The following is a 24,806-nucleotide window of genomic DNA, read 5'->3' as shown; positions in this document are numbered from 1 at the left end:
GGGCCAGAGGTTCTGTATTCAACTCCTACTGCTTAGCTTGGGCATTCTTACCCTCATTTCACCATGGTATCAACAGGAAGGCCTGCATTGTCTTTTTAATGTGACATCTTTCAGGTGCTTTGTGGCTTTTTGAATATGCATGAATTTGATTATTAATCCAAGTCAGATTTGAACCCTTTGAACACATTTTTTCGTGTAGTTTTGTACAATCTATTGCATATGAGGTAGTGCCATGTGGTTGTTTTAATTTGTATTTCTCTGGTTGTTAGTGATTTAGAACATTTATTTGTGATTATTGATAACTTGGATTTCTTCCTCTGAAAGCTTCCTATTCATGTCCATTGACTATCAATTTGGAAATGACTGGGTTCAGTTCCTTATATATTTTAGAAATATGATCTTTAACAGAGAAATTTGCTACAAGGATTTATTTCCTTGTAATTTCTTGCTTTTCTTCTGATTTTAGTAGTTTTGGTTTTGTTTATACAAAAATGTTTGAACTTTATGTAATCAAAATTATTTATTTTACTTTTCATGAATACCTCATTTGGTCATGATTTCTTCCATGCTCCACTAGTTTGCTTCTGATATAACCCTTTATGTCTAAATCCTGTATTCATTTCAAGCTTATCTTGGTATTATCATATGAGATAATATCTCTGCTCAAGTTTCTACCTGCTTTCTGGTTTTTGTCAGAAGTGAATTCTTGGGGCAGCTAAGTAGTGCAATGCAGAGAGCACCGGCCCTGGAGTCAGGAGGATCTGAGTTCAAAAGTGGCCTTAGACACTTAATCATACCTAGCTGTGTGGCCTTGGGTACCTTAACCCCTTTGCCTTGGGGAAAAAAAAAGTGGATTCTTGCCCAAATAACTGGTATCTTTGGGTTTATCAAACACTAGAGCAGTATGTTCATTTACATATTGTATAATCTGCATATCTACATATTCTGTTTTATCTGTTCTACTGACCAACCTCTATTTCTTACCTATTACCAATTTTTTTTTTTAGGTTTTTGCAAGGCAAATGGGGTTAAGTGGCTTGCCCAAGGCCACACAGCTAGGTAATTATTAAGTGTCTGAGGCAGGATTTGAACTCAGGCACTCCTGACTCCAGGCCTGTGCTTTATCCACTGCGCCACCTAGCCATCCCCACTTTTCAAGTCTTGCAGTATGACTTTTGATCTTATCACTCAAGCCAAAACTGCTCTCTCCAGAATTAGTAAGGATCTCCTAATTGCCAATCCCATTTTTATTTTCCTAGACCTCTGCAACATTTGATGCTGTTAATCACCCTGCCCTCTGGGATACATTTGGGAGAAATTATTAAAAAAGGCAACACAGAGACACCTAGCACCCATCTCTGGGCCTTTAACCCTCTAACCTGGAACATGATGCTTTGTTAACTGTTCTTAAAATTTCTGTTTTCCTTCAGGTTTAGCTACAGTTCAGACCTCTCCTCATACATACCTCCTCCCGCCTCCCGTTTCTTTTTTTCTCTTTCTGTGTGTGTGTGTGTGTGTACACATATAAATATAGGGGGTGGCTAGGTGGCGCAGTGGATAGAGTATTGGCCTTGGAGTCAGGAGTGCCTGAGTTCAAATCTGGCCTCAGACACTTAATAATTACCTAGCTGTGTGGCCTTGGGCAAGCCACTTAACCCCATTGCCTTAGAAAATTAAAAAAAAAAAAAGGCTAAAAAAAAATATGTGTGTGTGTGTGTGTGTGTGTGTGTGTGTGTGTGTATAATCAGGGTGTATGTATATACATGTGAATATTGCCAACACAACAACTAGGTCCTGATTAGTTAAGAATAATTAATCTTGTAACTGGTTGGATTTATTTGAATTCTCACAGTATATTTACATTAGGCTGGAACTAGTTGCCATATTTTATATAATTATAATTTCAAATTATGTGGACTCAAATGGTTGGGATCACCCTAGATGTCCTTATCTTTATTATCTTTATTATATTATCTCTCCTATATATTATCTCTTTGAGGCTGGGAAAGGGACCCTTTTGTGTTTTGTCTGTATCCCTATTAGTATAAATTGTTGATTGTTGATAGAGTGAGTCTTCACATGCCAGTATGTAAATTCTAATCTGTGTGTTGTTGACTATTTCAATTCAGGTGAATTTTTCTTCAGAGTCTCCCCATTATGTTTCCTGCTTGTTGCAGTGTTGTTGGGCACTTTCAGGTAGTTAAATACATATCTGTTGTTTTGACTTTTCCAACAGGTTGATATATAATAGAACCTCCAGGACCACTCATTCCCCAGAAGGTGTGGATGTGCAGGTTCCTGGCTTTGGAGACACCTTTTCTGTGGAATACCTTGATCCTAACAAAATTTCTTTTGGTAGGTAGTGTCCTATCCCCCCTATCCCTCCGGATTTTACCAAGCATCTAAATAGAAACTGCTTGTGCAGTTTTTCCTTTTTCTTGTGAGGACAAGATTGGTAGGATTGCAAACCGTATTTCCATAGTTTACAAAGAACTTCCTCATTTGGTCCTCACAGTGGGCTCTCCAAGGTAAGAAGGCCAGCTATTATTATCCCTGATTTCTAGATGAGGAAGGAAACTGGGCTGATTGCCCAAAGGACAAGAGTTTAGATTTAAGCTCCAATCTTCCAACTCTATGCCAAAGCCTTTCCCTTTACACTTTGTTGCTGGGTATCCAAATAAATCTCAAGTCAGAGATTTGAATTTAACTTCTTAGTGGCTCAATTTCCATATTATTCACAATGGTGGTGATGGTGATGGTGGTGATGGTGGTAATGATGATGATGATGATGATAAATTTTATTGCCTACCAAAACAAGGTAGCTGTGGAAATACTCATGATCTATAAACTCTAATAGGGGTATTGGGGTTTGTATGCAATCAACAACCCTAACTGTTTAAGACTTTGTTTTAGTTTCTGTGGGGATACATGTTCTCAACCCTGAAGGAATTTATAGTCTTTAGGGAAGCCAGTCATAAACATATGGAAAGACTGGATGCTAACTAGTGATGCTGACATCATCTTTGGGTGAGGATCATTAAGATAGTTCCAAAATATTATCAGGTTTGGAGAGGGGAAGGAATTGGTGTGACTTAAAGGAGTCTGGGAAGATAAAGAAAAGCTTGAGGAATGAGAAAGATAAAACCAACTCTCCATCTTGACAGGGAAGAGAAAGATGCCCTTTGACTTGACAGGAGGGTGGGGAGCATTGTCTTGGGACTCCCAGGTTTGGGGTTGGAATGCCAGCCCAGTGGCCTTCATATCTCCAGGACTTATTGCCTGCCTGATACCAAGGAAATGCTTATTAAATGCTTGTAGTGGACTGACCTTTCATAGCTCCCTGATTTTTGAAATGAGGGGTTGACCTAGATAACTGAGAGCCCAGGGCTAAATCTTGTCATCTTACAGAAAAACTCTGGCATCTCTTTCTCTCTCCCTGCCCCTCCTAAAATAGGATGTGTTGCAATCTTAGGATCCTAACATGGATTACAAGCTGCAGGAAACCCTCAGGATCATTTCTTCTATCTCATCTCTATTCCTGTAGCACCTTCTGCTTTTTGTTGTTGTTTGTTATTGTTTTTAATAATGGAGACTCAGAGGAGTGAAATCAGTAGCAGAAGCAAGACTCAGATATCCCTCTAACTCTACATCCAGTGCTGTGGCCTAAGAATACCTGGGCATGTTGATCAAAGTGGGAAGAGCTCTGGGCCTGGAGTCAGGGGTCTTGGCATTGCTACCCGGTTCCTCATCTGTAAAATGAAGGGGTTGGGCTGACTGGGCCCTAAGGTCCTTCCTTGCTCTAAATCTGAACTGCCTATTTCCTAGAAGATGCTGTGGTTTTTTGAGAAGTACTAATGGGACTTTGCCCCTGGAATAAAAGATCAATTGATTCTTTGCTGGTATTATGTGATTTTTTTTTCACACATTAGATTCAGAAAGCTGATGACGTGTTAGTGTGAAAAGGAAAGATTGAAGACAATTTTTAGGTTCTTTCTTTAAAATAATTATTAAACATCGATCACTCCAAGGGGTGACTTCTTGAAACAAAATTTTATTTTGAAAAATGGAAAATCAGAGTTGTGAGAAGGGTATACTGAGTGAGGAAGCTGATACCTTATCCAGTCATCTAGGCCAACCTCTGAGGCTTGGATTGGTTGTGGGTCCCAGCTAAATAGTAAAACTAGGTTGGTGAAGGGGAAATGATGCCTTGGAGGCAAAAAAATCTAGATTCTTATCTCCTGGCTCTCATATTTACTGCCTGTGTAAAATCATTTCAACTTTAATATAGCATAGTTAGGTTAGTATTCCTTTATTTAAACTTGAAGTCTTTTTTGAAAAACCAAGATTCCCTGACTTCTTAGTCCAAGGCTCCTGCCATTCTACTTCCCCAACTGATTTTTGGAATTGGGTGATAAGGTGAATTCTAACTGGATTTTCTTATTTGGTGAGTTAAAATTAGTTAATTCCAATTATACACACACACACACACACACACACACACACACATGTTTTTTTTAGTTAAATTTAGTTGAATATCTTTTGTTGAACATGGAAACCAGTCTCTTCTGACATAATTTTATGACATGAGAGGAGGGATTGTGGTGGGCCTCACAGTAAAATGCTCTTGCCAGCTTTGTGAGGATTTGTGCTAATCAGATGCCTAGGCTTGCAGACTCATAAATCTAGGGGAAACCACTTCTGAAATTATCTTGTTTGTTTCATTTTCTTCCTACTTTCCCTCAGAGGGTGATAGCTGTTCAATAGAAGGAATAGTTCACATTCTCATGTGTTTTTTGGTCATCAAATCAAGTTCCCAGTTGGACTATGACAGTGAGTTGTGTTGCAACATCAAGGTGGTCCCAGGAGACACTCACTCATCCTTTCTATGCTTTCTGTCATTCTTAGGAGCTTATTTCTTCACTATGGTAGAGAACCTAGTGCACTGGGGTTACAGCAGAGGAGAAGATGTCAGAGGAGCTCCCTATGACTGGCGAAAAGCCCCAAGTAAGTGACTTGGAATGATGGTCTTTACAGCCCCCTGAATGTGAATTGTTCTGCCATTTTGTTTTATTATAGGAATGAAGACCCTCATGGGGAAAGCTTAAAAGCTGTCCCCTAGATGAATTTCTTTCACCCCCATTTCTATCTTGTCCCACAGAAGAAGGGAAAAAAAGAGCAGAAATACAGCCCCCTACCGGCCATATCCAAATTTTGTCCATGCCCTTACACCTTCAGTTCTTAAAACTAACCCAAAGGACACTCCAAGTTTTCATCTAAATCTTGTTTTTTCTCCTATTCTTTCTCTAACCTTCACCTGCTTCACTTTGTTTCCTAGATGAAAATAAACCCTATTTCCTTGCCCTCCGCAAGATGATTGAGGGGATGTATGAGCAGTATGGAAGCCCTGTTGTCCTGGTTGCCCACAGTATGGGCAACATGTATACACTTTATTTCCTCAACCAACAATCACAGGACTGGAAAGACAAGTACATCCATTCCTTCGTATCTTTAGGTGCTCCCTGGGGAGGAGTGGCCAAGACCCTTCGAGTCCTAGCTTCAGGTGGGTTCCTTTTGGGAAAAGGTAGACTGTGAGGATGGTGGGAAAGGGTAAGTCACAAGATGAGAAGGACATGTTCTCCTTGTCTGTCATCTTTAAAGAGAAAATTAGAGTCTTAGTGTCATCTCCTCCAAATGGTGTATAGTAGCTTAAGCCCAGGAATCCCTCAGTGTACTTGGTCTATATCAAGGTATTGGCTTTCTTTGTTCTTTAACATAGACTTTGCTTCCTGCTTGTCTTTCCAAAGGTAGCTCATGTCCCTCCCAGCAGGATCTTCCCAGATATTCTGCCAGCTGCTGTTCCTGGGGAAATTGCAGCTATGGTTGGCAGTGGTTTTCTTTTCTTGCGAGTATGGCATGGTCAGTCACATTGTCGCTGGGCTTTTGCCTTTTTGCTTTTTTTCCTTTCCTTCCTTATGCCAGAATAACTGCCATGTTGTTTGTGATTGGGGGGATGGGGGTGGGGGGGTAGAGTAGGGAAGCATTTCACAGTGGAGTATGATTCTCTCCTAGCTTCAACAGTGTTCAGGTGTGACTGTCAGGACAGTTTTTTTCCCTGGTCCCTTGGATCTTTCTTATTGCAGTCTAGGATAGTATTTGTTTTGATGACACCATGACCCAAGCCAAGGATTAGTTAATGGGCATCACAGAGTTCCCCGAAGCTGTTGATCCTTTGAGAGGCAGCATAGTGGAAAGCTTGGGTTCAGTCTCAGGTCTAATAGTTGAGGTTTATAGTCCAGTTACTTACTCTGCCTCAGGTTTAGGTTTCCTCATCTATAACAGAGAGATAATAGTGTTCCCTCCTATGGTTGCTGAAGGGCTCCAGTTAGATAATACTTGGTACAGTAGACAGAGTTCAGTAAGGCCTGGATTCAAATCCTGCTTCAGACCCATGGCAACAGAGGCAAGGGGATCTCAGTTTCAGCTATAAAGTGTGGAAAGTGCTCTCAAGACTTTACTGCACCATATCTACATTCAGTAGAAGGGACAATAGAAGATCTATAGAAAGTAGGACTTTCAATTAGAGATTTTCATTTGCTACTTTTGCTCTAGAGACCCCTAGATTCCTCTACACAGTTAAAGAAAGTACTGAAGTTCCCTTGGAGAGATGAATCTTCTGATCTAACCCTTCTCATTTTTTTCTTTCTTTCTTTTTTTATTTTTGCAAGGCACAGCTAGGTAATTATTAAGTGTCTGAGGCTGGATTTGAACTCAGGGACTCCTGACTCCAGGGCTGGTGCTCTATCCACTGTACCACCTAGCTGCCCTCCCTCTCATTTTGGAGTCACTGGCTTAAATTTATGAAGCCAGTGAATGGCAGAGCTCAGACTGGAATCCCTGAGATACCTCACTACCTGCTTTCACCGCCTAGCCTCACTCCGAGAACACCACCCCATGTGGCTTTATGGAAACAAACTCAGTGATTGGCCTCTATACTTATGGAGAGGAGGGGACACAAAGCATCCACAGTAGCAAGTCTTTGTACCACCAGGTTCCTGGGAGTGGGAATGTGTTCTCTGAAATGAGAATTTCCCAGACCAGAAACATTTTTTCCTTTCTGTGTTCATGTTCCGCACTTCTCAGGGGAGCACAGTTCTCAGAGCTTGTCTTCATCTGAAGAGTGAATGATGAAGGGGCTGCAGAGGGTACACTCTTGGGGCTCTATCGGCCCTGGAGGTTCCTCCTCCCAAGCATTTATTGGGAAGGGTGTTTTTTGCTGTTCTTTCTGAGCTTGGGTTTCATTTGGCAGCCCTATGTTGGGTTATGGTGAGATTCCAGTAATGGGACCAGAGTAATAAAATGGACAGGTTGTGGGGCGTTTGGTTCTCAGAGCTAAATGAGAATCCCAGTTGGAGGTCTTTGGCAAGTCAGTGTGCCATCCTCGAATTGCATTCCTTATCTCTAAAATAATTAGCTCTTGAAGCTGTGAAAGTGGACTTGGCCTCTGCCATGGGTCAGCAGTGACACCTGGTGGCTTTGACATGACACTCCTGCCTCTGAATTTCTTTATGGGTTGTGAATGGAGAGAGGCAGAGAGTCTTTGGTTATTTCTTCCTTGATTCCCCTCCTTTTGGATCTCAGTCTTTCTGGGATCTCATCTTGTCCCTTCAGGAGCATGCAGTGAGAGAGCTTAAGATTGTCTTAGGAATGGCCCAAGGCCAAAGTCGATGGCTAACCCTCCATGACCCTCCCTGCCAGACTTGGTCAAGCTGGCACATTTCTGAGTCTTCTTAGGGAGCTAAAAGATGTTAGGCTGCTTGGTGGGCAGGGAGAGGAGTCAGATGGCAAGCCATAAGTGACTAACCAAAGTCTTTACCCTACTATAGGGGACAACAACAGAATTTCTGTCATCAGTGCTTTGAAAATCAGAGAGCAACAGAGATCTGCTGTCTCGACCAATTGGCTGCTTCCCTACAATTACACCTGGTCTTCAGAGAAGGTCTTTGTGAGAACCCCCAAAGCCAGTTACACCCTCCAGGACTACCAGAAGTTCTATAAGGATATTGGCTTTGAGGATGGCTGGTTCATGAGGCAAGACACAGAGCCCTTGGTCTATGAGATGATACCCCCTGGAGTACGGCTACATTGCCTCTATGGTACCGGTGTCCAGACCCCAGACTCTTTCTATTATGATAACTTTCCTGACCGAGACCCCAAAATCTTCTATGGCGATGGGGATGGCACAGTGAATGTGGAGAGCTCCCTGCACTGCCTGAAGTGGGTGAAACAGCAGAAGCAGGAGGTGACCCTACTAGAGCTTAAGGGAACAGAACACATTCAGATGCTCTCAAGTGACACAGCGCTTTCCTACTTAAAAAATGTTCTCTTTGGTTTGTGATGCTGTGTCCCAACAGCCTCCACACTCCATCACCCTGGATGCCTTCCCTTCCAACCCAATGAGGGGGAAAATGCTGCTTCACTATCTTGAAGGTGTTCATATTTTCCTGTTCCTTAATTTAATTTTATTTTTTAAATCAAAGTTTTAAACTGGGTCTCCTTCTGCAGGCCTTAACTTTATTTTTCCATTTTGATGTGAATGAAGTCTCAGCTCTTCATCAGTGATCAGACACATTCTCTTTCCTGGCCACACCATCTGATTTGGTTAGCTTTTGGATCAAATCTACACAATGAGCTTGTTGATCTCTGTAAAGGGAAAGTCTGATTATTGGTAGAGTGGAGGTGAAGAGATTGTTCTAAGAGATCACTTTAGAAAGGTTTCACACATATCTTTTCTGACTTACTTTTGGATACTAGTTTTATTTTAAATTCTCTGAAATGTAAAGAAGACCTTGTTTTGGGCATATCCTGAATTTGAAGCAGTCTAAAAGTTAACTCAGCTGATCCTACTTCAAGAGAAGAGAGAAATTCACTCCAATCATCCTTGTGTTGTTGGTGCTGTCACAACTTCAGGCTCCCTTTCAAGCAGTTGAGGGGAGAAGGGATGCCCACACTGCCAAAACCAGTCTCCAGCTCTTAGTCAGGGGCCCTTAAGACACGGGACACCCTGACTTACACAACACAAGCCGAGTGGCCATTCAAGGCTGGCTTCTTTACTTTAGCTATAGTAATGCCTATTTCTTCAGATCCTTCCTTCCCTTCCTGCCACGCTCTTCTCTCCCATCTCATCATTCCCCAAACTTTGGATTGGATGAAGCACATCTAGGATCTCTTCTATGTGGCTTCCATCTTTGCCCTCCAATCTGCCCTTTCCTCAGGTGGTAAGTGGAGGATCGGTGGACTGCTGCGCCATTTTGAGCACCCTAGACTTTGGTTTGAGTTTTACCCCACACACACTTTCTATTTTTAAAGGCTGTATTAACTATGTTACTGCCAGACTCTGTATTTTCTCAGCACAACGGAAGAGAGGACTGCCACCCTCACTCATCTTCACACAGTGTGGTTTTTGAAAACTTCTCTGGGAAGCATCCCATCCCCTGGTGCTATTGTTTTATAGATTGGGGATCAAGGGAAAGAGTTTTATGTTTATACCAAAGTAGTTAATTATCCATGATCATTTCTGTGAGTCTTTCTGGGCAAGGAATAGGCAGGTGGGTCACTGGGTAAGTCCCTCTTATTTACTGTCTGTGGGGTCCCACCAACATGGCTGGAAGAGGAGATTGTAATACTGTGTGAAGTTTCAAGTCCTTGCATTTCTGGGCTGTTGTAACATTTGTTTTAAATCCTCCTCCTCCTCCTCCTCCTCCAGTCTGATCCAAACTATATGTACTTTACCCTCAATGTTAAGTCTCTGATGCTCTTCCTCACATGACTGTATCATAAGGAGACTTAGGAACCAAGTGACCCAGCTATTTGTGTTGTCTATAGGAACTGGTGATTCTCCCCCCACCTCAAGTCCAAAGACTACTGCTATTATTTGTATTATTGAATCATTGTTTAGAGAAATCTATTGGGAAAACTTAGGTAATCAGGTTTGGTCAGAGAACATTCTTTTTCAGTGATCTAGGACTGTTTAATCCCTAAAAAGGGAATTCCCAGGTCAGTTTACAAACAGCGTCAGGTTTTTCCACTGCCCCTTAATAATTTCCCTTAAAGCTGGATCTTCTGGGCGAAAAATCAGGGGCAGTATTGGTTTGATGACATGACCTCTCCTGTGCTGTATGTGTCCTTTTTTTGCACTTATATTGTGATTTAGCCTAGGAGGGACTTGACTGAGGAAGCAGGGTCAAGGTTTTTGCTTACAGCCCCATTTGTGCTCCAAGGGAAAGTGTATAGGGCTCCACAGAGATAAGGAACCCAAAACTCTAGTTTTGGATCAATCCATGATGGCTCACCCCTTTCCTGGTGTGCATCTCCTATAACTTCCACTTCACCCTAAGCTGTGGCCTCACTACCTCCTTCAAATTGCCAGCATTCCTAACCTAAAATCTGTTCCAAGTATTTGGATTGACTTGCCAGGATTAGATGATTTCAGACCTTTCTAATCTGGTCTGACCTCTAGATACTCTCTGACATCATGGGTCAGAAAGGACCTGAAGATCCACAGATTGGTTGGGAACTGGCAAGGGCCAATTCCAAGAGCTTAAGGCCTTTCTCTGCAAAAGGAGGAGAACATAGGTCAACGGGTACTAATAGGAGTTCATCCAGAGAGAGACCCCAAGTGCCACCTTTGTCATCCCTGTGTAAGTAGTGCAGGGGATTTTCTGCTAACTTGGACAAGTCAGAGTTGTTTTTCTACAAGCTTTAATCTAGAATCATAATACAGATCATGTTTTTAAAGTAAATGTTGCAAATGTTTTCAAAAGAGGACTGAGATGTCTTGATATTCATGACCATTGAGCTTGAGTTGAAGTCAAAAGAAGTTGCCCACTCCATCACAAACAGCTTATGTTTATGTTTTTGTTGTTTGAGGTTTTCCCCACCCAGGGAAAACAAAATGCAATTAAAAAAAAAACAAAAAGAAACAAACAAAAAAAAGAACAAAACCCATAGCCCTACAAAAAACCGTCTTTGAGGACCAAATGCATTCTCTGACAATAAGATTAAAGAGAAAATGTCCAACTCTCATCCTGAGATAAATAATAATCCAATTGCTGGGAATATACCTTGTAGGAAACAGTACCTGTTATTGGCTATGACCTTAGAAAAGCACAGTCAGTGATGGACCCTGGATGGTGTGGGGCCAGGGCCACCAAGGTCCCAAAGGATGCCCTGGAGTGAATCCAGTCTGCTCCAAAAAAAATCAGGGAATGTTTTGCCAGGACTTTGCTGCTCTATATTTTAACAGTATTTTATATGGAATCTATTGGATTTTATTGTATATATCATATGCTATAGATATGTGTGTGAATGTATGTATGTATGTGTGCTTATATGCATATATCTTTGGATCTGAGTGACTTCACTGGGAAATTTTGCACAGGTACTTTGAGACACTTAATGTATATTATTAAAAATAAATCTGATCACACAAAGTATCTCTTAGTCAAATTCAATTTGCCTCGTGCAATGCTTATACACAGGTGTTTGCCCCCCCCCAGCTGAGTATTGTGTAAGGAGGTCAGAGGAAAAATGGGTCATCCTAGTCACCCTGTCTTGTCTCCCCACTGAAGTATGTTACCTGTTAATCACAGGGGTGTTACCTGAGGGAGGGGACCTCACTTGTTCTGCTAATAGTCTTTCTACAAGATTTTAATCAGCTGTTAGTGTGAAAGACAAGAAGAACTTGGCCCTCAGAGAATAGGATGCAGGACACAAAGCCCTGTCTGGGTAATGGTGGGGAATAGTTAGTGTCCATCCAAGAACAAAACCCCTAAACTTGGATTCTGTTGCTGTCACATCTTGTTTCCTTTCCTTTACAAACTCCATGATCCAAGTCAAAGAAACAACCCTGATAACAGGTATGCAGAGGCAGCAGAGCAGATCTCCAAGTTCTGCTCTCTTTGCTGCTGACTTTATCAGTCAGCAATTCTATGTACTGGGTCCTGTGTCTTATTCAGGATTAATAGGAAATAATGAACAGAGGGAAGGCACTAGAATTTAGGAGGTTTGGGGGAAGGCTTCCAAAAGATGGATTTTTAGGTGACACATGAAGTAAGTCAGGGACACCAAGAGGGGAAGATGAGGAGAGAGAACATTCCAGGCTCTCCAGGGGCACTTGGCCCTCCAGCTTCACTAGATGGAAGAGTGTATAGGAATGTAAGAAAACTGGAAAGGGGATAAAGGGGTGAAGGAGGGAGGCTTGGTGATGAAGGACTCTTAGGGATTTTTCTCTTTGATTCTGGAAGTGATAAGGAGCCACTGGAGTTTGTTGAGAGTAGGGAGAGGCCTGCAATATGTAGCCTCTAAAATATGATACATATTCTCTCCGGTTCCTCCAGGAAGCAAGATACCCCAGGCCACAAGTGAATTCTGAGTTCTGAAAATCTGACCATTCTTGACCTGGTTCTCTCCTAGTAAAGGCATTTAAAAAATTAATTACATTTTCCCTTCTATCTTTCATTGGACTCCTTGAAAGCAAGGGCATTGGGAGGTCTCAGAGAACAGGGACATCTTTTGTCTTTGTATGGCCAGGCTCAGCACAGAGCCACATAATAAATAATGCTTGTTCACTTGACTTGAGTCTTCCTGGTTGGGTGAGCTGCATGTTCCAGAATCAGTAACCCTAGGGTTGATTTACTCAGATACCTATATATTCTTTTCTCTGATTAAATAACCCTCCTTGTGATAATAGTTGCTTTCCCCAAAGCCAAAAAGAGCCTATCTATAGATAAAAGGCAGGTCAGTGGTACGAGGAGATAGAATGTCTGACTTAGAATTAGGCTTCAAGTTCAAATTCAACCTTAGATATTTGTTGTCTGTGTGACTCTAGGCAAGTCACTTAACCTCTTTGACTCAGTTTCTTCAACTGCAAATTAAGGATAAAAATGGTGCCTATCTCCCAGGATTGTTGTAAGCATGAAATAGGATATCTGTTAAAGGGTCTCTTATTAAGGGTTTATTTTCTTCTTCACCTTTTCTGACCCATGGACCCATGTCAAGACAATTGCTGGCTCGGGCTTATTGCTGCCACTGGGATAAAGAGAGAGACTTTGATGGGAAAGAAACTCGGGCTCAGACTTCTTTCTGTTACAGTAAAAAGAAGAGGACACTGCCCTAGTTTCTCTTCTGAGCTTCATTGTTCCTGAAAGCTTTGTTGTTGTACTGTCGTTTCAATTTTGTCCGACTCTTCATGATCCCATTTGAGTTTTTCTTGGCAAAGATATTGAAATGGTTTGCTGTTTCCTTTTCCTACTCATTTTACAGATGAGGAAACTGAGGCAAAAGTGGGTCAATGACTTGCCTAAGGCCAGATTGGAACACAACCTCTGCATTCTGTCCACTGAGCCACCTAGCTGCCCTTCCTGGAAGCTAGAGGTCACACCTGTAGAATCTGGACTGGGAAAGAAGCCACAGCTCCTCTTTGGAGTAACTGGCAGGTGTTCCCATCTTGGCCCTTCTGTAATGTTTTCTAGACATGTACATCCTACCTTCTGTAAAATTCCCTTTTTCTATATTACTTATATATTCACATTATAAGTTTTCTGAAGAAGATTCTCTGAGCTCTGATTGTATACAGATGAAACCACCCCCTGAGGATAATAAAGCACATGAGATAACTAGCTCTGTATCATTGATTCGGTGCTTGACAGCAACACCTAATCAGTAGAGACTCAGATCATTTTTATTTTTTTTAAATTTTTTTAGGTTTTTGCAAGGCAAACGGGGTTAAGTGGCTTGCGCAAGGCCACACAGCTAGGTAATTATTAAGTGTCTGAGATTGGATTGGAACTCAGGTACTCCTGACTCCAGGGCCAGTGCTTTATCCACTACGCCACCTAGCCGCCCCTCACATCATTTTTATCTCAGATTTGGTGAAGCCAATGAATTCCATTTCAGAATTATGGTTTTCCATATGCATAAAATATATAAACTTAAACACTGGAAACCAATTCTATTGGTCTGAGGCAACATTTGAACTTAGGCTTATCTGGATCTAAGTCCAGGGCCATTAGCATATAATACATAGTTATAAAGCAAAGCAATGTTATGAAATATAATTCTTCTTTAAACCCCCCCCCCAAATGTACGGGCTCCATGTTAAGACATCTACACTAGGCATTCTTACCATTTCCCATTCCCATTCCCCTGGCTTGATCTGTTGCAACATCCCCTGAGGAGGAGGCTTCAGAATTAGGTCACTGTAGTTGTTTTCCTCCCTCCTGGAAGAAGACCACGACATCAGGGAGGTGAGGCCCTGACGAGCCCATGATTTGGATTGGAGTGAGGGGGGCTGTGCTGAGTCACCAGTCTCACTACTCTGCCAGAACCATGTGGCCCAGTGGCCAGGTATGAATCAGGACGACTTGGATGCCAGGCAGTCAAGGTTAAGTGACTTCCCAATGTCACACAGCTTAGGAAGGGTCAAGTGGCTGAGGTTGAATCCGAACTCCTCTCCTCCTGACTCCGAGGCCAGTGCTCTTGAAACACCAAACGCGTCCTTAACCAAATTCTGGAGCTGCATTGGGGACTATATAGAAGGTGAATCTGAGCCTTAGAGGGGCAGGACTTGTTGTGGATGTCATTTAATCAGCTTCTGTTAGTGTGATTCCCCCAGCACTCTGCTCTTCCTCCTTCATCCTCAGGAGTGCTAAGAGCTCCCTTGGAGCATTTCTGGGTGGTGCTGGTGTTTGCAAGGCCTCCGACCCCATCTGTTTCCGGTGTCCTTCTTGGGAAATTCCCCAGAGGCATTTCTAGAGAATTGAGACACACTACCAGGCAGTCACTTCCCTCAGTTGGGGGCTCTGTTGGGTGGGATCCAAGACTGCCTGTCCAGTTACTCTGACTCTAAACCTGGGGCCTTTTTTCCCCCCCAGCTCCTGGTTGAAATTGGGACAATAAAGATCCATTTGGAGTAATCTGGCACCCCCCAGCCAGACTGCCCCGAGATTTTCTCGGAAATTCCCCAGTCCCTGTTTACTTTGCTCCTCCGGGCTAGATGGGTGGAGAAGGAGTGAAGGAGCAGTCCAGTCCACCTTTCCTTTGCTACCTCACCCTTCCACCTTCTTCCATGTGACTTGGTGTATTGGTGCTAGGAGCGGCTTCTCCATCCTTTCAAAGCCTGGGGATCATAGTGTGAAGCCAGAGAAAGTGGAGAGAGTTCTCAGGCAGGAATGAGGGGGAGGGCAGCAAGTAGAGGAAGTTTGGGTGGAAAGTTGTGTTATTTCCTCCAGGAGCAGGGGATGGAATGGATGATGTCACTGTAGCCTGTTTTCCAGCCCTCTCTCCGTGGATGATTTTAGTAGGGGCAAACAGAGAGGCTTGGGAAACCAAGCATGAGCATAGCAGGGATGCCACCCTTGGGCACAGTCTGTCTGATGATGGAGCAGAGCCAAAGGGGCAAGTGAGGGAGGGCCGCATCTTCCCTCCGGCTGCCTCACAGGCTCCAACCCCTCCCCAAATAGAACAATGCCTTGGCTCTGGCACTTTAGAGTGGGCTTGGGGAGAGCTCCTTCCTTCCCCAGACTCTCCCTGTGGGTGGTGCCAGGGATTATTGGGTGGTTTGAAGAGCAGACCCTTCCAATTAAAGTCTTGTGGGGATCACACTTTCTCTCCTGTTTTGGCTCCACCCAGGAGGAAACTGGCCCCTTCAAGGGAAATGAATCACACACAATCCCCGGTCATGGGATGGGGGTGGGTTTGGCCACCCCCTCTCACTCTCCAGTTCTCCAGCTCTTTCTAGGGTGCTGATCTGATCCCCTGTCTCTACTCGCAGAAGGTGAGTCCATTTCCTTCCCTGGTTGGGAGAGGTGAGATTGAGATTGAGATTGAGATTTTATCCTCTGGTCCCCATTCTCAGAACTCTGTGTTCCTTCTTTGAAAAAAACCACTTGTGGGGCGGCTAGGTGACACAGTGGATAAAGCACTGGCCCTGGAGTCAGGAGTACCTGGGTTCAAATCCAGCCTCAGACGTTTAATAATTACCTAGCTGTGTGGCCTTGGGCAAGCCACTTAACTCCATTTGCCTTGCAAAAGCCTAAGGAAAAAACCATTTGTGATGCATTCTCCCCTTCCTTCCTTAACACTAACTCTAGTCTTGCCTTTTATTTTTTTAGGTTTTTGCAGGCAATGGGGTTAAGTGGCTTGCCCAAGACCACACAGCTAGGTTCTTATTAAGTGCCTGAGACCGGATTTAACTCATGTCCTCCTGACTCCAGGGCCGGTGTTCTATCCACTGCTCCACCTAGCTGCCCCCTAGTCTTGTCTTTTAAAAAAAATGATCGATATCTTGATTTTAATATTTCCTTTTCCCTCCATCCCCTGGAGAGCTCTTTTTTAATAAACAATATATTAAAAAAGAGGAAGGGGACAGCTAGGTGATGAAATGGATAGAACACTGGCCCTGGAGCAAGGAGGACCTGAGTTCAAATGTGGCCTCAGAATGTGATACTTACTGGCTGTGGAACCTTGAACAAGTCACTTAACACCTTTAAACTCCAAAAAAAGAGGGGAGGAGGGGAAGAAATTCAAATGCAAAAATAACTAGCCAAACAGCAGAGACTGATCACAGGCGCTTTGGAAACAAGCTTTATCTTTACAATGATAAGAGTTTGAATTTTTTTTTTCATGTCACTTAAATAGTAATAGTATTTGTTGTTTTCTAGTTTCACCATTTTCCTTAGCATCAGTTTAAATGACTTCTCTATAGTCTTCATATTTACTAGTTCTTAGGGCACAGCAACATTCCTTTATTGTTACCACAAGTTGGTTAGCCATTTCCCAATGAACTGACATCCTCTTTGTTTTCATTTCTTTGCTACTACAAAAGCTTGTGCTATGAATACTTCCGGGAGTCTACCTCTCTTTCCCTCTTGGACCTCCTTGGAGCATAATCTGGCAGTGGGATTTCTGATCAAATTCCACTTCTTTTGAAAAATTCTAAGTTATCTTCCCTATTGATTGGGAATTTATAGCTCCACCAACCTTGTATTAGCATCTTTCCACAACTCTCCCAACACTGACCTTTTCCATCTTTTTTCATCTTTGCTAATTTTCTGGGTCTAGCTCCTTTCAAAGAAGATATTTCCTTGGAGATAGTGGAGATAGCATTGATGTGGAGTCCTAAGTCCTGGCTCTATTGCTTAATAAATACCTTTATAAGGTATTAATAATAATGATTTGTAATGAGCATTTATTTAAGACCCAATGTGTTTCATACAACTCTGGGAGGTTTTTATAGTTGAGGGAACTGAGGCAAGAAGAGGTTAAGTGACTTGTGCAGGGTCACACAGCTAGGACGTTTCTGAGATGGGATTTGAACTCAGGTCTTCCTGACTCTAGCTGCTATTCTCTGGGCCTCAGATTCCCCCGCATTAAAATTTAGGGATTGGAATAGATGATCTCTAAAGCCCTCATCGTAATTCTGAGTCTTGAAATACCAATCTGTGATGTTATGGAAAGAGGATTTGGACTTGGGCATCTAGGAATGTGAATTTGAATTCTAAAGCTGTCACTAACCAGCTGTGTGACCCTGGGCAAATGAGATTTTCCTCTGTGAGATCCATTTAGCTAATCTGTAAAATGAAGGTATTGGGTAAATCTTCCCCTCCAGGTCTGAAATCCTGTGCATGGAAGTATCTGTCAGCATGAATATTCTATGAATTGATGACCTTATAGATAGGACTTGGTCCTTCTTTTTGTTTGGCTCCGATATTTATGGAATCAAAGCATCTTAGGACTGGGGCTAGGGTATGCCAGCAAACACCTGGCTTCCGGTAAAAAATGTAGGTGGAACACATTTTTAAATTAAATCTGTATCATTAATATTTTCTCCTTTACTTTCTTAAATCTAGACAATCAACATAACAAAAAAGTGCCCTAATTTGTGGCATTTACTTATTTCTGAGTGTAAATGCTCACCCTGAAAATTTGATAATGGGCTCTCCCAAGCCATTATAAATGAGCTCTAGCACACCCACAATACAAACTTTAGACCAAGAAAGTTCCCTAGAATCTTCTATTGTAGGACTTCTTAACATGAACTTAAAATCCACGAATTTGTATTTCAAAAATATGATAATTTTACTTCAATGCAATTATGTTTTCCTTTGTAGTTCTTAGTATTTAATTTTATTTTCATTTAAAAATATGCTCCTGGGAAGGGGTCTCCAAACTTCACCAGACTGAGAAAAGGTTATATGACATTAAAAAAAAAAAGATTAAGAAGGTAAAGCCCAATCTCCCCATTTGATAGGAAGAAACCAAGGCACGGTGAGAAGTGATTTGTTGGAGGTCACCTAATCAAGAAATTGTCAGAGTCTGAGTTAACAACCCAGATGTCCTGGCTCTCTATTCAGTCCTTTCCCACTACCCTCTACTCCCTCCCAAGAATTTCCAAGGTTTTATTGAGCAAGATTGTTTAAAAAAAGGATGATGGCTTCTAAACCTTTAAAATGAAGAGTCTCATTTAAGAACACACATGTACAAGAATTGGTGCTTTAGAAATCTTTATTCCTAGGCCCACTCATAAGAAGTGGCAGATGGGGATAGGGACACAGTATAGAAGGAACAATCTTCCTAGGAGGTGGAGGCTCTAAAACTGAGCTTTGAAGGAAGTTCAGGATACTCATCAGAGGATCCTGGAAGTCACTGTCAGGAGGGTCCCTCAAGAATGGTTCTATATAGATTCATAAAAAGCTTATGGCTTGTCTCTTAGTCTTCCTAAAACATCCATCCCCTGGGAGCACATCTCCCTGTCCTCCTCCCTCTACAATAAGGAGACTGTTTGGGGGTGGAGAAGAGAGTTCAAACTGTTCAGTCCCTGAGAATAGGGGCATAGTATTTTAAGATTAGGACATCAGAGGGGCTGAGAATGGTGGGAGACCATTCTGCCTTTTCTCTCCACCCAGGACAGACCATATTCATTTACAGTAAATCTGTAACTAGAGTGTAGCCCAGGAATACTTCTTTCCCCAATATTCCTTTTCTTCCTCCTTTTGGGGAATCAGGATGAATCACCATGATCCCCTCTTCCACACCTGTATCATGAGATCACTTACTCACTCTCCACCCCACAATTAGCTGAAGATGAATTGCCTAAGAGTCTCTCTGAGTGAGGGATGTATATGTGCATGTGGGTGTATATGTCTGTGTAAGGTTCTTCTCTTTGAAAACACTATTTGCAGGGTGGCTAGGTGGCACAGTGGATAAAGCACCTGCCCTGGAGTCAGGAGTACCTGGGTTCAAATCCGGTCTCAGACACTTAATAATTACCTAGCGTGTGGCCTTAGGCAAGCCACTTAACCCCCCCCCAAAAAAAAACTATTCGCTTTTTTACCTTCATTCTTTCCTCCTTCACTGTCTCTATCCCCTGCTATATATTCCCATTCGTTTTTATCTTTAGAGAATAAAACCAGTGCCCCAGCTAGGGCAGGGCAGCTAGGGATTTGACTTAAGATATTCTAGGAGAAAGCAGTAGTTGTGGCCCACCTATGCCTGGCCTCATGGTCTTCCACTTGGCTATTATAAGCTAAATGGATACTCTGAAGGTCCCAGCCCAGGGCTCACTTTGTCTCCCTATACCCCACCTACCTACATCTGCCACCTCCTCCCAGGGATTAAGGGTTGAGGGTAAAAAGACCATGCTGGAAGATTGTCCCATCTCTATCAAATTTTATGAGGGACACCTGGAATCATTAGTTGGTGCCCATTGGCCAAAGGTGTATTCTGAAGTTCCCCCAACTCAGCTCTCCTCTTCCACCCTGATCATTGAATGTGATCCAGATACTAGAATTCTTGGTTATTAAAACATAAAACCAGAGAGTTATATCACAATAAAATATGAGAAAAGTACTATATGAGACAGAGTTGATGAGAGAGGCAGCGCGAGACAGACATTGCCAAGTTCTGGGGTTTTCCTCATCCTCCACTGTCCTTGTTTCTGAAATTCTCTGGGATCCTATCTGGAGATCCTCCATGAGCCTAGGAACTTTAACACTCTGTTCCCTCTCTTCCCAAATATATTGGGAAAAGGAGGCTTCCATGTTCTCCTTCTCCATCCCATCTCCCTAGTCTTCCCCACCTGGAGCCAGCCCTCAACATCCTTCTGGAGAGGCCACCAGGCCCTGCCTTTGCACATTGTCTCCTTAGCAAGGCAAGTTCTTCATGAAAACACTGAAGACTTAGAAAAGAAAGACCCCAAAGCCCTTGGTGACATTGGATAGTTCCATACAGCCTCAGATATGACTGTGGTTTTATCAATGAGAATAACTTTTTAAAAAATTTATTTAAGGCAATGGGGTTAAGTGACTTACCCAAGGTCACACAGCTAGGTATTATTAGGTGTCTGAGGTTACATTTGAATTTAGGTCCTCCTGACTCTAGGGTCAGTACTCTTTCCACTGCACCACTTAGCTGCCCCAGTGAGAATAACAGAAAAGAAAATATGGTGCTTTCTGTCCTGGTGCTTCACTCTAAGGATCATGAGGACTTTTCCTTCTGATTTACAACTGAAATATGTGTATTTCCTTCCTCTATTAGAGTAAGAGCTTCTTGCAAACTCCCTTGTTCTTTGCATCCCAGCACTTAGCCCATAGTAAATGGGTTTTTGGTCTTTTTGTTTGTTTTTATTTTTTATTTAGTAATTTATTTTTCTCAAGTTATATATGAATGTAATTTTAACATTATTTTTAATAGTTTGGGTTACAAATTCTCTTCCTTCCTCCTTCTCCCCCACACAATAAAAAGGCAAGCTAATCAATATAGATTATATGTTAGCACATAGAAAACATTTAATAAATCTCATTCATGCATTCTTCTTTTTTTATTTAAATATTTTGTTTTCCAATTATATACAATAGTAGTTTCTACCCATCACCCTTTGGAAAGGTTTTGAATTTTACACATTTTCCGCCACCCTCTCTTCTCCCCCCCCCACTCCTGCACAGAAGGCAGTCTGATAACTTTTACATTGTTTCTGTGCTATACATTGATCAAAATTGAATGTGTTGAGAGAAAAAATCATATCCTTGAGGAAAAAATAAAATATTAGAGATAGCAAAATTATGTAGTACATAAGACACTTTTTTTTTAAATGTACAAGTTATATTTTTGCCCTTTTTCACAATCTCTTCAGGGTATAGACCCAGTAGTGGTATTGCTGGATCAAAGGGGATGTTTTTTTGCCCTTTGGCATAATTCCAAAGGCACATTTTTACTGCCCTTTGGCATAATTCCAAATTGCTCTCCAAAAAAGGTTGGATGAGTTCACAGCTCCACTGACAATGCATTTCCCAATCCCTTCCAACATTGATCATTGTCCTTTCTGGTCATATTAGCCAGTCTGAGAGGTGTGAGGTGGTACCTCAAAGATGCTTTAATTTGCATTTCTCTAATCAGTAATGATTTAGAGCAATTTTTCATATGACTGTGGATTGCCTTTGTATATCCTTTGTCCACTTGTCAATTGGGAATGGCTTTTTTTTTATAAATTTGACTCAGTTCTCTATATATTTTAGAAATGAGTCCTTTGTTAGAAATACTAGTTGTGGGGCAGCTAAGTGGCACAGTGGATAGAGCACCAGCCTGGGAGTCAGCAGTACCTGAGTTCAAATCTGATCTCAGACACTTAATAATTACCTAGCTGTGTGGCCTTGGGCAAGCCACTTAACCCCATTGCCTTGCAAAAACTAAAAAAAAAAAAAAAAATACTAGTTGTAAAAATTGTTTCCCAATTTACTACATTTCTTTTGATCTTGGTTACAGTGGTTTTGTTCATCATACATTCATTCTACTGTGGTGGCCCCACTCATTCTCTTCTCTCTATAGCACTTTCTCACCTTACTCTACTTTTCCCTTGTCTCTCTAGGCTTCCCCTAGTCTGCTCCACTGTTTAGCTTTCTCAGTTTGAGATGACTACTCTCCAAGGAAGCAGAGGTGGGGTTGGTCATGGATGCCCAGGTCTGGGGTCTCTTGGATACAGCTTTCCCACTGAAAATTCCCTCAAGTCCATGGGAACAGGTGAGCATTGGCAGGGGAAGGGAGTGAGTGCTGAGGAACCAGTGGCGCTTGGGCTTGGATACAAATCATCACCTCTTCGGGACAACTTGGCCTGAGTTCCATGTTTCTAGAATTGTTTGTTCACCTAAGTTCCATGTTCCTAGAATCATTTGTTCACCTCCTTCCCCTTTCTCCCTTAGGGCCTGGCCACTTCCCAGCACTGCAGGCACTTCTAACTCATCGGGAGTTTATCTTGAGGTCAGTCACTGAGGGTCATCTAAATGCAGCCCTGGACACTCTGCGTTCCCACCAGGCTTTGTCTCGGGCCAAATATGAGGCCATCTGTTCGGCTCCCACATTGACTGCTCGAATCAGGGCCTTGTTGGACACCTGCCTCTTCCTCGGAGAAGAAGCCACCCAAGTGGCTCTGGCTGTGCTCCTGGCTCCCCCTAGACAACGAGTCAGGGGCTACAACAGAGCTACAACAAGCTACTTGGGACCCTTGAGAGGAGGACCTTAAGCACTTGGAATGGTCCAAGGAATCATCAGGAACAGGGGATAGAGCATTAAACCAAAGTTGAAGTTTTTTACTGCTTTTGTTCCTTATCTGCTGAATAAACCTGGACAAATCCTTGCTCCTCAGGGGGCCTCAGTTTCCTCATCTGTGTAATGGGGTCATCCTAGATAACCCCTTCCAGATCTAACAGTTTTGAGTCTGTGGGGAAGGACAGTGAATTTGCAAGGCGTAGAGCCAGGAGAGAGGAGAGGAGGGAATAGGAAAAGGGAGATGTGGAAACTTTTTTGTTTCCACAGACTCTCTCATTTCACTTCAAAAAGGGGCCTTTTTTACTATTCCAGTCCCACTGACCTTCTTTTCTGTTGCAGTGACAGTACAGCACTTTTGTGCAGATTGAAAGATTGGCAGACAGATCATGGAATCGAAAGACAGAGGAACTGGGTTTGAATTTGGTCTCTGATGCTTTCTACTATATGATTGCAGTCATGTCACTGCACATCTCTGGACTACTTCCTCATGTGTAAAATGAGCTAGGAGAAAAATGATTATTAATAATCAATTATTGATACGGGGGCAGGTGGGTAGAATCCAGATTTTTTTCCTTTTACTGTTTCCTAAAGGAAGGACAAAGCTGACAGTGACACATTCTTCTCAATCTTGGATGGGACCCCAACCAACTAAGAGAGCTTATTTCCTGATCAAGGGTAGAGAGAATCTAGTCTAGGCTAATTCTGGTCTGTGGTTCTACATAGGTAGGACTGGGTGGAGAATAAAACCTTTTGTCTAGATTGCCTTAGGTAGAAGTGCTTCCACTGGAGATGAGTTTCTTCTGTATTAGCTAACATGGCTGACATGATCAGAGTCATGCCTTCTAGCTCCTTCTTAGAATAAGCCCATCTCTCATTATAAGATTCATTTTCTCATTAATGGCTAACCAATCCCCTGATTTCCACCTATTGGTTAAATACCTTTGCAAAAGGGGTTGTTCTCATTCAGTGGTCTGAGAGGACCACTAATCTCAATTTATTATCTACCAGCCACAATTAGTAAATTCATTACTAATTACCCAGAAACTGTCTCTCAGACTTTTCATTCATCTCAGGTGATTCAAAGAGACTAGGTGGTCTCTACAGGCCCTTCCAGCTCTTAAGTTGGTGAACTGTGATAATGATGATAATTGATTCTATACTATTTGTGTTGTTGTCTATTTGGTGTGTAGGGACACTGAAAGCAATGGCTTGTGAACTTCTTGCAGGGCATATTTTCTTTTCTTATGTCTCCCTCAGTGTCTGCATTGGAATAGGGAAGACATTTGTTTGGTTGATAGGATCCTGGGAATTCTTCCAGATGTTATTCTCAGGCTCCATCTTCTATGCTTTTCTATCATGGGGCAATGATGAGGGTCCAAAATATAGAGGAACATTAGGGGAGTGTGTAAAATCCAACCCCAGGGTGGTCACATGTCACCTTTCTTTGACTGGGGTTTGATCTGGCCCTGGGCTAAATTGGGACATCCCTTGGTACCTGTTCTGACTTCCACATAGCCCCTGGGTCCCTCTTTGTTGTCTCAAGGCTGTATCTGGCTGATATGCTAATGAAAGTGGTCATCAGGACCGGTTCTCAAGTAGGAATTCCTACTAGGTAAAACTGGAGACAGTGAAGAATGCAGTTTGGTTTAATGGAAAGTGTGCCGGATTTGGGGTCAGACTACTTGATTTCAGTCTTGGCCTTGCTACTGATTCCCTATGTAACCCTTAACAAGTCACTTAATCTTTTTCTCAGTATCTCATCTGAAAAATTAAAGTATTGAACTCATAACCTCCAAGGTCTCTTCTTTAGATCCTCAGATCTCTAGACATCAGTTTTCCTGTCTTAACAATGTTAGAGACAACTATGTGGGCCTGGAGTCAGGAAAGCAAGGGTTCAAATTCTGCCCAAGATACATACCAGAGTTGTATGATTACCTAGCCTCTATAAGCCTCAGTTTCCTCATCTGTAAACAATGATAATGATAGTACCTATCACAAAGAGTTGTCATTGTTGTTGAGAGAATCATATGAGTTTATATTTAAAAAGTGTTTTGTAAACTTTAAAGAACCATTATAAATGCTAAATATTTATTACAATAATCTCTGAGTAGATGGTGAGGAGGGGTATCTTTACAGGTCTTGATATGCTGTTTGAGGACTAGAAATCTCTTTCCACATTAAAGAAATGTCAGTAACCACAGATATGTTTT

General features: G+C 42.2%; 1 protein-coding gene and 1 long non-coding RNA gene across 3 annotated transcripts in view; both read left to right on the top strand.

Moving 5' to 3' along the window:
• PLA2G15 (phospholipase A2 group XV) overlaps positions 1-13,909 on the top strand; it is a 30,667-nt gene extending 16,758 nt beyond the window's left edge. The window contains exons 2-5 of one of the 2 annotated variants that reach the window (XM_074202048.1): positions 2,237-2,355; positions 4,906-5,004; positions 5,336-5,560; positions 7,884-13,907. In XM_074202048.1, coding sequence (XP_074058149.1) covers positions 2,237-2,355; positions 4,906-5,004; positions 5,336-5,560; positions 7,884-8,395 — 955 coding nt within the window. In that variant the 3' untranslated portion in view covers positions 8,396-13,907. Of the gene's footprint in view, positions 1-2,236; positions 2,356-4,905; positions 5,005-5,335; positions 5,561-7,883 lie in introns of both variants that reach the window. The other variant, XM_074202051.1, reaches the window with a different exon arrangement.
• A 370-nt stretch (positions 13,910-14,279) lies between these two features.
• On the top strand, positions 14,280-24,385 carry LOC141499211 (uncharacterized). Its single transcript, XR_012471708.1, has 3 exons — positions 14,280-15,832; positions 21,920-22,071; positions 22,251-24,385. It is a non-coding gene; the product is annotated as an uncharacterized LOC141499211 (long non-coding RNA).
• The last annotated feature ends 421 nt before the right edge of the window (positions 24,386-24,806 follow it).

This window comes from Macrotis lagotis, chromosome 1 (assembly GCF_037893015.1).
Source record: "Macrotis lagotis isolate mMagLag1 chromosome 1, bilby.v1.9.chrom.fasta, whole genome shotgun sequence".
In the NCBI taxonomy this organism is placed as follows: domain Eukaryota; kingdom Metazoa; phylum Chordata; class Mammalia; order Peramelemorphia; family Peramelidae; genus Macrotis; species Macrotis lagotis.
Note: the sequence above shows the minus strand (reverse complement) of the source record. Positions and strands in the feature narration are given on the sequence as shown.